This window comes from Mixophyes fleayi, chromosome 6 (genome assembly GCF_038048845.1).
Source record: "Mixophyes fleayi isolate aMixFle1 chromosome 6, aMixFle1.hap1, whole genome shotgun sequence".
Classification (NCBI taxonomy): Eukaryota; Metazoa; Chordata; class Amphibia; order Anura; family Limnodynastidae; genus Mixophyes; species Mixophyes fleayi.
In genome coordinates this window covers 119,820,318-119,837,835 of record NC_134407.1, presented here as the reverse complement: position 1 = coordinate 119,837,835, position 17,518 = coordinate 119,820,318, and the positions used below count along the sequence as shown (strand labels likewise).

Below are 17,518 nucleotides of genomic sequence, written 5' to 3'. Positions count from 1 at the left end.
ATTATGTTTCTCCTATGCTCCCTAAAACAAGCTTTTAGTGGTCTTGTGGTCCTGCCCACGTATTGTACAGGTTCCTAGTGGTTAGCACTTCTGCCTCACAGCCCTGGGGTCATGAGTTCGATTCCCAACCATGGCCTAATCTGTGTGGAGTTTGTATGTTCTCCCTGTGTTTGCGTGGGTTTCCTCCAGGTGCTCCGGTTTCCTCCCACACTCCAAAAACATACTTGTAGGTTAATTGGCTGATATCAAAATTGACCCTAGTCTCTCCCTCGCTGTCTGTCTGTCTCCCTCCCTCTCTGTCTGTCTTTGTGTGAGTGTGTGTCTATATTAGGGAATTTAGACTGTAAGCTCCAATGGGGCAGGGACTGATGTGAATAAGTTCTTTGTACAGCGCTGCGGAATTAGTGGCGCTATATAAATAAATGGTGATGATGATGATTGTAATCCACATTTTCATTCCAAAACATACACCACATATGCTGTGTCACAATTGGTAAAACCTTATCGGAAAATTTATGTTCAAATAACTAGATTTCACTTCCCTAGATTTATTTATAAGATGTTTACATGTAAGTCAAATCGGTTTATTACATCGAAAATAACAGACAGGTTTCTTGATTAACCAGCATTCTCCTATTGCATCTCTTCTTTGTCTAAGAACACTCGGGGCTAAAATTCTTTTCAAATCCAGGTTCTTTTTGAATATCGCTACTGGTCTATCTTCTAAACAACTATTCAAAATATTGTCTTGTTTTAAGATGCCAAAATTCGAAAACAATATGTTCTTACTTTGTCTTAATTTTGTGTTGAAAGTGGATAAAAAGCAAGGCATATTTGTACTTTTCTGGTCCCTTGTTTTTAGTTTCTTAGCATTTAAAAGAGAAGTTCTATTTAGAGTAGAAGCATATGCCCCAGCTTCCTCAAGTAGCTTGTCCGGATAACCTCTATCTTTGAATTTCCCTAACATCTCCTTTGTCTGCCTAAGAAACACATTATTGTCGAAACAATTTTGACCTCAATCTGCCCACCTGATTCTTAGGAATATTCTTTTTCCAGGGATGATAATGGTTACCAGTATAATGTAAAAAATGACATGCATCAACTGGCTTATTGAAGTTAGAAGTCACTATTTTATCTCCACAGTGGGAGAGGAGGATATCCAAGGAATTGACCTTGTACTAATCAAATGTGTGTGTAAACTTAAGATTATACGTGTTGTAATTAAGATAGGAAACTCAAGTGCTAATTCTTCACCCCCTTTCCAAATAATAAAAAGATCATCAATGAAACGTCCATAGAGAACCAGGTTCACCCCAAAAGGGCTATTCCAAATGTATTGATCCTCAAAATCGCCCATATACAAATTGGCGAAGCTAGGGACGAACCTGGTCCCCATTGCTGTTCCTAGAGTCTGTAAATAAAAACACCCTTCAAATCAAAAATAATTGAGACAAAATAAACAAAATTGCTTCCAAAATTAAATCACGTCTCCCGTCTCGAATATCTGTATCTGTCCTAATAAAGGATATAACTGCTTTTACACCACCACCATGGGGGAGGTTTGTATACAAGGCCTGTACATTTAGTGTCAGAAACCCATACTCGCCACACCATTTTATAAAATCAAGTTAAGTTAAAATATGGAGGGTGTCTCTCTAATATGAGACCCTCAGATGGGAGACAAATAATAATCAACAAAGGAAGATAAATTCGAAGTTAAAGAGCCCACACCCGAAATAATGGGTCTCCCAGGAGGTGCTTCTAAAGAGTTGTGGATTTTAGGAAGATGATCGAAAATGGGAATAATAGGGTGCTCCATATATAAAACCAAAAATTCTTCCCTGAATATCACCACCTAGTACTTTATCATCGAGAAGATTTTTCATCTCACTCTGAAACTTCAGGGTAGGATCACCCTTAAATGGCTTGTAAAACAAATTGTCCCCTAATTGCCTAAGGGCTTCATCGATATAAAAGGTACGGTCCATCACTACCACCCCACTCCCCTTATCTGCTGGTTTGATTACTAAAGAATGATCTTCCTGTAGCTCCCTAAGAGCTTGACTCTCTAGTTTATTCAGATTTCGTAAACCCAATGTCTGGGAATTTTTGAATTTCTTATCAGAAGGGCCAGCTCCACCCACACCCACCTTGCTATAGAATTTTGTCCCACACAAGGACATAAAATCATCAAGGGTTTTGTTGTAAAATATGGTAATGGCCGGACTTTTATGACTAAGAGGAAAGAAATTAGATTTATGTTTAAAGATGGACAATTTATCCTGTTGCTTGTTATTCGGCTTGATATAAAAAATCATTTCTGTATTTTCACTATTAATATTATTTTTTTCCCACAGGGTTTCCAAATGTGATAGTGCTAAATCATCCCCACTATCTAAGATAATAGGAGATATATCCTCATGATAATCAGAAAATTTCTTTTGTGCTTAATATCTTTTTCTGCAAAGATTGCGAATATACTTATTTAACTCCAAAAAAAGTCAAATAAATTGGGTTCTTTACTCGGGGCAAAATTTAATCCTTTAGAGAGAAGATTGAGGTGATCAGTACTAAGTTTTTTGTTTGAGATATTAAACACACCCCTGCGGATTATATAAATTTCGCTCTCCTTAGGGCGTTTTCCCCTTCCTCTCTTTTCTCTGGGTCTCTTGTTCTCTTGGGTGTTTTGGATTGTAATACCTCAAACCTGTTTCTGTGCCTCAATGGTCTCCATCCCGGACTCCCTTTAAAAAAATCCTTTGATTCAAGCCTCACAGAATCTTTATATTTCGGCCTGGTACCTTCATCTATAAATCCTTTATTAATTTTTGATAGATTTCTTGCCTCTCTAATAGGTCTATAACTTGCACTATGTTGTATATATTGGGGTTTTAAAAAATGATTTTTTTTCTTATTATTGAGATTTCTCCTGGGGCTTCTAGACCTCATATAATAGTCCCATTTATCCTTATCTCGAAATTCTCCCCTTAAAACGTCCCCTAGAATCTTCTCTATTGGGTCTTGGCTTAAATGACATTTTATTATATGTTCTAACTCTACCCTTATCATAAGCCAATCTATCTCTTTCAAATTTATCTGATTTTCTTGATACTAGATCCTGTTCAAACTTCTTCTTAATTTTGTCAGCAGCCAATTAACCACCTGTCATCGACTGGTTAATACTGGGAAATGTCTCGTTGGTGGTAGAGCCTGAACACTAGGAACACTCACTTGCAGTCAGAAGTGATAGTCTGGGGTTGATAGGGGTTATGTGCAATCCTTTTTTTGTTTTATTTTTATTTATATAGCGCCACCATTTCTGCAGCGATATTTTGACATATTTTTCCTTCTAAGATTCTATTTCTATCTACCTGTGTATTCAAAAGCTTCATCAAGAATCTTAAGGGTTTTTCTTCAAACACTTATAATAGTTCCTTTGCTTGTACCACAAATGTATTTTCACCTGAACAATTTATTTTTATTCTATTTAGTTGATTCTTAGGAATGTTTTTTAACTATGGTTTGTAGTGATTGCTTTTATACTCAATATAATTGTTTGTAACCAATGATGCGAGAGCCGCAGGCTGAGAGGGTTAAATCTAGAAAGTGTACAGTGTGAGAGCTACATGTGCTAGTGAAGGACAAATTATAATCATTCATATAAATAATGGTGACAAAATCAGAAATAGACTCCAAAGTGCCTTCCCAAATCCTAAATAAATTGTAAATGTAACGGCCATAGTACACGAGGCTTGTCACAAGAGGGCCACCCCAGATGTGCCACTGTTCAAAATGGCCGTGTATATGTTGGCATAACTCAGGGCGAACCTGGTGCCCATGGCCGTTCCAACATTCTGTAAATAAAAAAGTATACACCAGCTGGATAGTGGATTTTATCTGGGCTGAACTCGCCTATAAACAAAGAGGACGGATTCTCCCCAACAACCACTACATTGTACAGATGAGTTTGTACCGCTTTCTATATAAAGATTAAGCTGGATCATGGATTTTATTTTGACTGAGCTTATATTAAGAAAGGGGGCGGTCTTTCCCCATCAGCCACCACATTGCTTGGGCACGTTTATACCACTCTTCATAAAAGACTGAGGTAACTCTATCTGATATCACGTTTTTATTTACATAACTCATGATTATAGACTGTTTTTTGTACACAGCTGTTTATGGAAATCAATTACGAGTGGACTGGCCACCCACCCTATAGTGCTCTTAATCATTTTTATGCGATACACTAGAACTCAGTTTGACCATTCTCAGGATTGTTATTTTTATTAAGAGTATATATTTCTTATAGTTTATCATATTTATTAGGTATCATTTGTTATACTTTTTCAACTGTAATTGTGTAGGCATTATTGATTATTTTGTTTCAGTAATTGTATTTTTCTATATAAATTTTCCGCCATATTTTTATGCATACTTTTTATAGTCTATTTGTGTGTTAGGGAATTTAGACTGTAAGCTCTATTGGGGCAGGGACTAATGTGAGTGCATTCTCTGTATGGTGCTGCAGAATTAGTGGCGTTATATAAACAAATAAATGATGATTCAGAGGACAAGTCCTATCTAAAAGATACACGTTAGTAAAATTTAATGCATCGCAAAATGTTGCAGGGGTGCTAGGAAGTTTGTAAACCTTTAGAATTTTCTGAATTAATGCATAATGTGACCTTAAATGTGTTCAAATCATGATACAAGTCTTAAAAATAAATAGACAGCCCAATAAGTAAAATAACACACAAAACTATATACTTTGTCATTCATTTACTGATCAAAATGATCCAACATTAAATTTCTTTGTTGGAAAAATGATGTGAACCTCTGTGATAATTGGTTCAGTTAAGGGGATAATTAGACTCCGTAGTGTCAATCAGGTGTGAGTTTGGGTGGCCGTGCCTTATATATATTTTTAAAAAAAATATAAACATGAGTCTTCTCTACAAAGAACTGGCTTCACCACACTGGATTGAGAGCGCATGCCAAAGGCTTTTACTGAGAAAAATAGTAGGTCATTAGGCTAGAAATAGCTACAAAATGAGTTTTCAAGACCGTGGACTTTGCCAATCCATTGTCTGCTAGATAGTGTGCTGTGACAGGATAAACTTTCTTTGCCAACCTGTCTTTTTCATTTTTTTTTTTTTTTATATATTTTTTTTAATCTTGCATCCGTTTATTTGAGTGTCTTTCTTGCCACCAGTAACCAGTTGTTACTGACCACTCCTACTAATAATCTTGGACACCAGACACTCACCAACTGGGTATGCCACCTGCTCACTAGTTGTAAGAGAGTAGTCGCTGCCACCACCAGGCTCCTTCATCGGAACCTGGAACCACTTTTCGTGTCTAGCTGCTGCAGTACTTATTCTCTGGTTACTGGTTGGTTCCTCTTGCCCGCTGTCTTGGATCAGGACTGCTGGGTAACAGCAGAGTATTGAAACAGAGTCCTAAGTTGAACACAGGACAGCAGGCATTAGTCAACATGCAGGATCTTGAAAGCAGAATGGTCTTTATTGCTCAAAAGTAGCCCTGACAACAGCAGATAAACATTAGAAATCAATACATTAACAATACAAAAATGAATACAGTTATAATGATATTCATCAGGCACACTGCATCATCAACAGGTATACAGTTTTAAAACAAGTTATTTGTAAGTGATACAGCCACATGTACATATGGAGAAAATTCTACACCATTGTTTCTCTCCCCAAGAGAAGTCGTCCAAAAGAAAATTGCTCCAAGAGCAAGGTATAAAATCGTCTGGGAGATCACAAACAACCCCATGGTAAAGTCAAAGATTCTGCAGGCCACTCTTGCACTGGCTAATGTCAGTGTTCACCATCAGGCAAACATTGTACAAGAATAGTGTGCATGGGAGGATAGCAAGGAGGAAGCCACTACTCTCCAAGAAGAATAATTATGCCTGTTTCAAGTTTGCCAAAGTACAACTGGATTAGCCAGAAGAATGTTCTGTGAATGAATGAATGAATTTAAAATAGAACTTTTGGGCTTGAATGAGAAACGTTATGTTTGGGAAAACCAAACACTGCATTCCAAAATAACTTCATCCCAACCATGAAAGATGCCATGACCGCATCATGCTTGGGACTGTTTTGTTGCCACTGGACCAGGGCGACTTGACATCATTGATGAAACTATGAATTCTGGATTGTACCAGTAAATTCTACAGGAGAATGTCCGTATTCTTCCGTGTAGCTCAACAGAAGGTAGGGCTTGCAGCAAGAAAACAATCCTAAACACACGTCCATCTACAAAACATGGTTGAAGCAGGAGACATGTCATGTTTTGGAATGACTGAGTCAAAGCCCAGAGCTTAATTCAATCGATATTTTGTGGCAGCACCTAAATCATGGTGATCATGCAAGAAAGTCAAACAACATCCATGAGCTGAAACAGTTCTTTACGGACTAGTGTGCCACAATTCCTCCAAGCTGATGCGCAGGATGGATCATCAGTTACTGTATATGTTTTGAATGATCAGTGCTGCTCAAGGTGTTCACACCCAGGCCCACCTTCAGTGGGGTAAAGGGGGGTACATTTGTGAGGGGCCCGAACTTACTAGGGGGCCCGGCAGTTATTCATAAAAAGTCTGTGCTGTACAGACGGGATGTATTGCCCAGAACTCCCTCTTTGGGCCAGGGCCCTGTATGATTCCTGTGGCTGGCCCCATCTCCAAGACCTGCCATCTTTCTTTATGCTGTTGTTGAATCGCATACACGCAACACTGGAAGATCCTGTGAACCAGGAAGTCAGGGTGCGTTCCACTGTGGAATGCATACTGCAGATTAATTTCCAAATGGTGCGCTCTTGTTAGAAGCAGTGTGTGGATTGATACTTACTTCGAATTGTAAGGACACTGTTTGGGACCACTGTACAAATTCTCACAAAGTGGATAAGGATCCAGGAGCAGCAGAGGAGGACTCAGTTACTCAGTAACTAGTAGTTAACATTAGGAACCACTGAGGTTTACACATCAGAATAGTCTGAATCCCGGACAATTCTATACTGAATGGGACTTGTATAAGAATCAGACTGTGTAAAGAACCCTAATCCTCATAGACCACTAACTTATCAACCTTTACATCCTTAAATAAATCTCGCTGACTTATAAGGCTCTTGAATATTAGTCCCAAGTGAGCAATTGAATTCATAATAATGACCTAAACCATTCATACATCAACACAACAAGGTGTAGCGATAAGTTGTATATTCTCATTAAAAATAATTTTGAAGCTGGATATCCCCACAACTTGGCAGCTCCCAACCCATACTAACCTTCAGCCCAAGCAGGACTTTGCCTGCAGTTCCACAGACCTCTCACCATATTTCATATGACTGCGGATCTAATAATCCGTTTCTCCCACCCTGCCTCCTATGTGTGTCCACAACCTCCTATCTTTGTCCCTGACATCTCACAAGGGACATGCATCTCGTGACAGGCACAATGACCCATGTGTGCAGGCTTCAAGAGAGGCTGATAGAAGAGTCTGTTTCTCCAACACAGCACTGGTAAAAGAAGGCAAGTGTGAGGAAAAGGGGGGGTGGAGGGGATTTTAACGTAATGTAAGTGGGAGGTAGGTTAATTTAGATTAGGAGGTTAATTTAATGGTGGGATGAGGGTGTGGGCTAATTATTTTATGGTGCTTTTAATTTATTTCTTGGTGATGATGGGGCTATTTAAGTTGAGTTGATGAGATCTTTATTTTAATGTTGCTGTGGTTTAGGGACTATTAATTGAATGTGGGGCTGAGCTTGGGGATTTATTAAATGTGAACATGAATTATTTAATGTCTGGATGGTTTTGGGATATTTACTGTAAATGCTATTCATTGTTGGGGGGGGGGGGGTAGGTTTATGTATTAAATGGAAATATCATTAGTTTAATATTGCGGCAGGTTGTTTAACTTTATTAAACGTGGGTTCTACCGAGTTAACGCCAGGGCTGGTTGGTACTTTCTATATTTCATGTATCTGTCTTTTTTCCAAATAGGGCCCCAACATTCCAAGATTCAGTCGAGCAGCAACTGAGCTAAAGACTCCACTAGCAGCCATAGGATGTTAAAGCTGCAAAAACAGGTAGAATACAGCAGGACAGTCCGCCACTTTTGCGTCAAACTGTCCAAGGGAGATGGGGGTCGAGGTGTACTAGGGGGCCCTGATTGTTCATTTGTACTGGGCCCACAATTTCTGATGGCAGTCCTGTTCACTCCAGTTACTGAAACATACTTTTCCAACAAAGATCTTTTAATGTTTGATCATTTTAATCCATAAATTAATGAAAAAGTAGCCTATATCCTTTTCTATGTCGTTTTCTTTATTTTTATGACTTTATTTTTATGACTGATTAAGATTTGGTCACATTTATACTGAAATTCAGACAATTCTAAAGGGGTCACAAACCTTATAGGACCACTGTGAATTGAGAGTGAATGTTTTTTACAAAATGTTCTGTTTGCAGACCAGTGGTTTACTATAATCTGCATGCTGTTTGCGTCTTTTAAAATTAGAGTATATAAAAATAAATTGTGTTTTTATGCAGCGTAATAATATTTGTGATTGAAAACCATATCTGACCACATTGAATAATAACCCCCTCTAATTTTAATAGTTTGTCATTAGAGATTTTTTTTTTTCTTTTTAGTCCACTCTTTCCTCCCTGATTTATTGAGGCGTGTGTGTGGTTTTTGTTGTTTGTTTTGTTTTCCAATCTTTGTGTGGCAATAGCTTATTTACCTATTGGGGTCAGTGGGGGTATTTTCTTTAGAGATCTTATTGCAGACCATTTGCTCATATAAATGGTGTGTTTGGAGCTGCAATCACAGGGCTGAGCTTTGCAATTTTTTTTCAACAGAATGCGCAAGAAGAGCATATATTTAGGTCCGTTCCAAATTTGTTTTATTAAATACATGACACCCCAAATCCTTCCCTGTGATGGCATGCAGGAGGTTTTACTACTGCTGTGGATATATTTGACCTCGGAGTTGTCATAAAGTACCTTAAAACATTGAAAATAGCCAAAGAGAATTTTGTATGCAATTTAATGTACAAAAATAACAACTTATAGAGTACCTGTTATACCTTTACTAACAGTAGGACATATTTGTGCATTATACACCAGTCACCTGGGATGTCTTCTTCCCAGGTCCGGCGCTCCCATAAGGCAAGGTTAGGCACTTGCCTAGGGCGCCGGGCTCTGGAGGGCGCCACAGATTAAAAATTTCTTTAAAACTGTGCGGCGACCGCTGACCATACCTTTCACGGCCGCCGCACAGCTTCACATACATCCACAGGGAGGGCGGGAGGGACTATTGCTCACCACCACCGCAGCCTCTCTGCTCCGTCTCCTCCCCTCCACTCACTGACTGACTGTCGGGCGTGACATCATCATCACGGCCCGACAGTGTCAGTGAGTGGAGGGGAGCAGAGAGGAGGCAAGTTAGAAGCAGGTAAGAAAAGACGCACATTTTCAAAATCGGCGCCCCCACCCTGCACACTTACACACTATTTTGTAAGTGTGCAGGGTGGGGGCGCCGATTTTGAAAATGTGCCGGGCGCGGGGCGCTGATTTTGTAAATCTGCCTAGGGCGCCACGGACCCTAGCACCGGCCCTGCTTCTTCCCTGTACCATCACCTGATAAATAAGCCAGCTAATAGTGTAAGTACAATTAGAATCTAACAGTGTCCTATTGATGCTGCTAAATCAATTATTGGTGCTGTTGCCTCATTGAAACAGAGCTTCAGAAGGTTAGTGTGGGAACATCATTGCATGTGTAAGATTTAACATCTTATCTCTACGAGTACTACTCTCTGACTGTTCTGAGATATCGTCTGTGCTCTACTGCCACTTCATCCATATAAGACACCAAAGGGCAAAATTTTGGCATTGATTTTTACAATATGTACTCTAATATTACCCAATCAAAATGGCGTTGGCCATTTGGGAATACAGGCATTATCTAAAGATATTCATAGTTTTTAGACAGTGCTTGACTATAATGCAGGTGTGTCATTTAGCTTTTTACACAGTGATAATAACTTACTAACCAATCCTCTTTTAAAGGGGTGTCACACTATATATTTTATATCCAAAATTAACAAAGTTAGTATATATATATATATATATATATTTATTACATACACATAATTTAGTTGCAGATACTTGCCCTAGAGATTATGGGATAGATTCAACTCCTTGTGTATGTATTGAATCTTCAGATAATTAAACAAATAGAGTCCACTTTATGAAACCAGTTTTAACAAGTGTGTGTGCAAAAATCTACCAGGCTGATATATATTCATAGAATTGCAGTACCGTATATACTCGAGTATAAGTCGACCCGAATATAAGCCGAGGCACCTAATTTTAACACAAAAAACTGGGAAAACTTATGACTCGAGTATAAGCCTAGGGTGGGAAATGCAACAGCTTCTGGTAAATTTGGATGTCACAAGGAAATATAATTATGGATGTTGCTCTTATTGTCCTCTGTATGTGTACAGCGATATTGTGTAATTACCTTGGTATGGTAGTTAATGCGCTTTAACTGCCATAATCGAGGATGCTGCAGCTCCCAGATCTGGTTTGTGTCCTTATGCGCACCTCTGTCCGTTGTTGGTATTGATGTAGTGGAGCGTGTCGTCGGTCAACGCGATGTTTAGGGCATTATGGATGTGCTCGGGACCACTGTGTGTCTGCCGTAAATCCCGATGATGTGGTGGTATTCCCCTGTGTAAGCGCTGTGCGCTCCGTGTCTGGCTCTGTTGCCGGATGTCCTGCTGCTGCAACCCGCGCATGCGCAGTAACCGGTGCTCGGAGAAAGAAAGAAATCTATTGCGGTCCTGGAGCATCACTCGAGTATAAGCCGAGGGGGGGCTTTTTCAGCACAAAAAATGTGCTGAAAAACTCGGCTTATACTCGAGTATATACGGTATACACTCTTAATTAATACCATATTTCTTTTACTGTCCGTGATCATCACTTTAAAGGAGAGACACAATTAGGCCTCACAAAATAATAAGCGTAGGAACAAACTGAGCTCAGGAGTTCAGCCAATGGAAGTTCAGGGGAAGAAGTTACTTTCACTGGATTCTGATTGTCATCCATGGTGCTACACCTATTTCATAATGTGCTACCATTTGTATAGCTTTAACTGGTATGCATAATGCAAGAAAGCAGTAACTCGCCTTACTGTTTTGTTTTTTTTATAACCTATCGCCATACGCATGAATCTTCTAATGATGCACAATGAAGAAAGAAGACATGCATTTAGATTACCATCTGCCTGTATTGGCTGCATATAGTTACTTTTTCTGTGTACCATATGTGTGTGCATTACATATTTCTTTTGCCATTGCAGCAGTCAGCAGTTCTCTGAGTATTCCGACGCTTCCAGTCTCCCTAGAGGTGAAAGATGTGCCACAGTACTTCCGTTTACAGCATGCGGTGCCTGGAGAGGATTCTGCAGTATCGCCACAAGGTGCTGTGGCACAGTCGCACAGAGAGACCTTTTTGGTTACTCGCCTGGGATCCCGAGAGCCACATGTAAAAGCATCATTTCAGAACATACAAAACCACCAGGTAAAATAACTATCTGATCAGTGTGCAAAATAAAAACAAATTGCATGTGGTCGTTCTCTGTATACTTACATTCACACATTTACATTGTAATATTGCTATATCTGTCATGTCTATAACATAGCTTTGCTTAACTTATCGGAGTGACAGACAGTGCTTTCTTTAGAGCATTGAGTCGCCTTAGGTAATAATGCTTGAAAGCGTCATCTTTGCACACTGCATGTTTGTGCATCGCTTTTTATGGGTTTAGCTGGGTCAGTTAAGTCTGGTTTTATTATAAATAAAACTGATCATGCATGATTATACAGAATGAAAACCAATAATGAGAAATAAGTTCAGCATACAGAATAAGAGTGCAATTTCCATCCCCAAATACTGTGCCTAGTATCAATGTATTGTGCTTTTTTAAAGTCTCTTCTTTCTGCCTATTATGTCTAACATTCCTTTATAAGTCAGTTACAGCCTGTTGTGCACACTAAGCAAAAGTCTGGATTCAAAATTTCTTAAACATTTTTGCAAGGAATTCAATGGTTATCATTCTGTGGTCTGCTTTTTTTTTTTTTGCATTTATTTTATTTTTTGTAAATTCAGTTGTGTATTCTCTTTTGCCTGTTAATTGCAGAATGTTCCATGGGAGTTACTGGGAGCCCGAGTGAAAGGGATTCGAGGAGAGGTGGTTGGTGGGGAGGTGTGCCCCTCTGACCCTGTTGCACGCATTTTATTTCACCGATCAGGTGCTGATGGGCAAAGCAAACTTTCTCAGGACCAGTGTGTCAGTGTGAAAGCAACACATGGCGAGTTGAGTATTCAAGGCTCCTGCAAGATACAGGTGGGTCATCTTGTATGTCCTTACCACCTTTCTTTATCTGGTATTGCTTGCAAGGGCATGCTGATCGCTTAAATGCCCTGTGTTATTATTTATATTTTCTTGTATATCTGACAAAGTAACCCCTGTCTTATTCTTTCCATACACTTTGAGATGTTTCAAGAAATTCAGAGTAATTGGTCCAATACCACCAGGTGTGTTGCCCCAAAATGACCATCTTTATAATAATCCTGTAGAAATCGATAAGATTCTTATCAGGGATGTTTTTAAATGCAGCCAAAAGATAAATATTGGCCTATTCTTTGCAGTTATCTTTCAACCCAATTAACAGACCCAAGTGACGTCCGAAGTGATCCAGCTGTTCGGCCAGAGTGCCAAACTGAAAAAAGTCAGATGTCACACGTCACGTTATGTTACAGAATTTGCTTTTGATGCATGGGGCATAGGCTCAAAAAAATTCAAATAATAATAATGTGTTGCTGATAGGGCTCAATACTAGTGTGTGTGTGTGTGTGTTTTAAGCTCAGGTCCTAATCAGGAACACCTTAAAAATGATCAGAAGAGAAATGAGGGGTCAGGTCTGTGATTTATAGGAAGAAAATGTACATAGGAGATGTATTCCTGCTTTACACTATATACATCTATATGCCTGGTAACCGGTTGATTTGATAATGTTATGTACATATGTTTTGCCACATTGCACAGAAAATATTGTGATGCTGAAAAAAAGTTTAAAATTTAGACATATTAATAAAGTCCCCATTAAAATATAATGCATTGCAACAATATTACAACTATGACCATACCTTTTTATTTGAGAGGTCCTTAGAGTTTGTTTTTGTTCTCTAATATGCCCAATTTTATGCCACTAGTTTTTACACCAGAAGGGAGCATTGGGGAACATTACTTTACAAAGGGAATCCATACACCACATATTTTCTCGTCTTAAACCTAGTAGCATAAAAATTGTGCAAATAAATGCTGAGCCTTTTGTCTGATTGTAAACCTTTCGTTTTATTGTACATTAGATTTTAGAGTGTCCTTTTCAGTTACCATGCCATTTCAAATGCTTTATATTGACGCACACATTCTGAGGTTGGTTGTTGATTGTAATATGCAATATTCCTCTTTTCAGCTTCCTCTTGATGTCTGTGTGGTGGAGCTTCTTTTTTCACCTTTCTGGTTCACTCTTGTCTCGCTCCCTGTGAATGTGACCCTGCATTACTCTGTCGCAGAAGAATGCCAACACTCTGATGAGGGATCAGATATTGTAGGGATTGTGCAAGTAGTGAGTGTGGGCACACCAAAAGTTCAGCAACTAAGTGTGGGGGACTCTGTGATAGTCACACTTCCTGATAAGACTCTGTTGCCTGGAGAGGTGTTCACAGCTTCGATCAGTCTCAGACACAACTGGACACAGCCTAGCTTCAGCTTGAGGTGAGTTAATATGTGATGTTACTGTCTGACTCATTAGCAATATGTTGGATTTGACCTAAGACTGTTAACATGTTACAGGGTGCGCTGCCGTATTGGTTTGGAACTTCTATTTGCTCGTTCTGCTGCTCCGAACACTTGGGCTGTAAAAATGGAGATGCAGCGAGGTGCCAAACACCATACTGTAATAGGACACGTGACACACAGAGGAGTTTCAGAGCGCAGGTGAGGATGCAGGTTGACACCTGATACAGATGCACAGACTTCTGGGAGTTCATGATTCAAATATTTCTTTTAGCTAGTCACAAGTGTTCATGCCCTTGGAAGATCCAGTAAAGCAAACATTAATAATAATTACATATACATAATGTATACACTGTTCTCAATATACACCAAGTGTAAATGTGTTGTGTACAGCATATTTTGTCATTTTAATTTTGTTAAAGGATTGCAAACTTTCAAGCCTCTCAAGACAATGATTAACACATTTTTTTTCGTGTGGAGATTAATTTTACATTTGTTGTGAAGACCCATTGGTAGGAAACCTAGATAAATGTCAAACTTAAAGTAAATTTATATCTAGGTTTAACTTGTGATAAAAATATAATTCACTTACAATCCTTATTGAATGAATAGATTTCATTTATTAATACTTTTCTCCTTTTGCGCATGAAGTCTTCTGACACACGTATTCTGATGACACACAAATGTGTCTGTACACACTGGTTAGGAATATCAGCTTTATGATAAACTGCTATACGATATCAACCTTTTAAAGTTGCTTACAAAAAGTGATTCAGTTTGGTCATCTATACACGCTGAGGCAGTCCTTTTGTCTGTTAAAGCAATAGTCAGTGATGATATCACTGAGACACTTCAAGCAAAATATTCATGAGCATTTCTTCTTAGTGAATTTATAGACTACATGTTTGTGAATATTGATACAGCACTTTTCTCTTTCATCCAATCTGCGGGACACTGCTTACCATGGGGTTGTGTGAGGGAAGAAGGAGTTTGGCACTTAACTGGTTAACTCTAATGCATGCTGCTGACAGACCCCTCCCCTCTGCAATCTCCCCGCAGCCTCCAGTTTTTGTTGAGTGCCCAAGGGAGTTGTGCTCACTTAGAAGAAAAAAATCTTCACCAGTAGCTAAGTGATTTATTTAATTTTATTTTAACTTTGCTATGCAGAGGTGTGCTCCGTTTTCCGCACAGAGCACACTGGTAAAGAAGCTGCTGTCAGATGAGAGCTGGACGGCTCTCACTAACGGCAGGATTTTTTTTCATGTTTGTGTGGCTTCTGTCTAGAATTACGGGCGGCTCATATAAGCCGCTGTCACGCTGTTTGTTACCAGGTTACTAGCGCTAACACGGAGGCAGAGAGCGCCAGTAAACCCTGCCGTCGCAGGCTGACATTGTGGTCTATTCCAAGTCCCCTCCTCAAAAAAAGGAGGGGGAGAACTTTGTATCCGGCCGCAGGATCTGGAGATCTGCCCGGGGAAAGAACCTAACGGCAATTACTGCTTATAGAGAAGCAGTAAATCGCCCTTGTCAGCCAGTGCAGCAAGTGCAGGACGGGGAGAGCTGAGATAATAGAGCTCCCACGTCTGCAGTGGAAGAGTGGACTCGCCCAAGGCGCCAAATCTGCCTGGAAAAAGAGTCAACTCCTTCTGGAAAATAGCAGAGCAGAGCAGCTGACAGACTTCTCCTTCTCCTGATAGCTTAGCCCTGGAAGCTAAGTACCAAAATCTTTTTTTTTTTTTTTCTATACTCCCTATTCTATAGATAGAGATGTATTGGAAGATTTATGTAGGCATTTAAATATAGTGGGGTATAGTGTATTCCCTGTATAGATACTCTTGCTCTCATATATAACTTTTTATACAGGGATACTATATTTTGACCCTTGTCAAAGATCAGTTAGTGTCTTCTGCCTGCTTCTTGTGTGTTTGCCTGTTTTTACATTTTTTTGCTGCACTGTGTTACCTTAAAATGTCTGACCAGGGTAAAGCACCTCATGCTAAGTATTATACTTGTTCCAAGTGTAAAGTTAAATTACCCATTGAACAGCAGGACCCGGGGGCGCCCTGTACTGACTGTGGATGGGGCTCCCATGGTGGCACAGCCACAGACTAGCGCCCTAGCCATAATGGAAACACCAGCTGCCCTGATGCAGAGGGTTACCACATTGGTACAGCTGCTTTGTAAACCCTCAGAAAATCCAGCGGTTGCTGCGGTACTCCCTTCAACCTCTGGAACGATAGCCTCTCTTCGTTCAGGAGAGACCATGGGGACTGCCGAGTCCGTTGTTTCCGGACAAGCGGGAGATCCCTCTACTTTGCCATCTCAAGCCTCCCTTATGGGAGAGCTGGCTTGGTCTACATCATTAGTCAGGGGCCTAGATTGGTTAAACCGGTTTTTGGAGGACCCAAGACATTTACCTAGAAAAAATAGACAAAGGTCCTCTAACCCCCTTCTGTCCCTCTCTGACTCAGAGAGATCCTCAGAAAAGGAGAGTGAGGTGTTGGAGGATTCTGATTACGCACAGGTTACGGACCCACAGGAGTCTCCCAGATATCAGGGGATTGATGACCTGGTGGTAGCAGTGTGTCAGGCACTGGGACTTCTGGCCATAGAGGAGACTAGATCTACAGATCGTAGTCTATTTAAAAAGGTCAGAAGACGGGCTCGCCACACTACACTTCCGGTTCCAGGAACAGCTTCCTTGCAGGACCCCACTGACTGCAAGATAGAAGCTTTCTTAAAGAATATCTACACGGCAGCAGGTTCTTCATTCAGACTCATGTTTTCATCAGCATGGGTTGCCAGAGCTATGGAAACATGGACTGACCAGTTGACTACAGCTTTGCAGGATTCTGACCTGCTTCCCCTTGTCCTGCACCTTAAGGAGGCTTCAGGGTATGTCTATGAGGCTGCCCAGAACGCAGCTTCCATTTCTTCCTCTGTTTCAGCAACAGCAGTGGCGACTAGAAGAGCCCTATGGCTGAGGTCCTGGGATGCGGACACCGAATCTAAAAGTCTTTGGAGTCCCTCCCTTATTCCAGTGGAGTGTTATTTGGCTCGAAATTGGATAGCATAATTTCCCAGGCCACTGGATGTAAAACTTCTTTCTTGCCATGTTTGTTTGGCTCATTTAGACAGCCCTTTCGAGGGGGCCCATCTGGCAAAGGCAAGACACTCGGGTCCAGATCTTTTGGCACCAGAGGACACTCACTCCGAGGTAGGTCTTTCTCCACCTCCTCCACAAGCCGTCACTCTTCTAAGCTCCCGTATAAACCGGCAGCATGACAACCATCCCTCCTCTTCTAGCGGCGGTGGGAGTGGGGGGACGTCTGCTACTGTTCCGGGATCAGTGGGCAGAGTCCTCCGAGGACAGGTGGATTCAAGGGATCATGACAAGAGGTTACATAATAGACCTAGCGGGCCCAGTCCCTCACAGGTTCTTTGCAACAGCTTGCCCCGCCATCCACAAAGAAGACAGGCAATGCTTCGCTGTGTTGCCTCTATTCTTTCAGCAGGAGTTATCCAGGTAGTTCCGGAAAATCAAAAGAGACAAGGATTCTGCTCCAATCTCTTTTTGGTCCAAAAGCCGGATGGCTCCTTCTGCCCCATCTTAAACCTAA

At 40.4% G+C, this 17,518-nt stretch overlaps 1 protein-coding gene across 1 annotated transcript in view; it reads left to right on the top strand.

The window, feature by feature from the left end:
* Nucleotides 1-17,518, top strand: part of TMEM132A (transmembrane protein 132A) — a 65,331-nt gene that overhangs the window by 4,672 nt on the left and 43,141 nt on the right. The window contains exons 2-5 of the mRNA XM_075217195.1: nucleotides 11,397-11,617; nucleotides 12,237-12,443; nucleotides 13,576-13,877; nucleotides 13,956-14,099. Coding sequence (XP_075073296.1) covers nucleotides 11,397-11,617; nucleotides 12,237-12,443; nucleotides 13,576-13,877; nucleotides 13,956-14,099 — 874 coding nt within the window. The remainder of the gene's footprint in view (nucleotides 1-11,396; nucleotides 11,618-12,236; nucleotides 12,444-13,575; nucleotides 13,878-13,955; nucleotides 14,100-17,518) is intronic.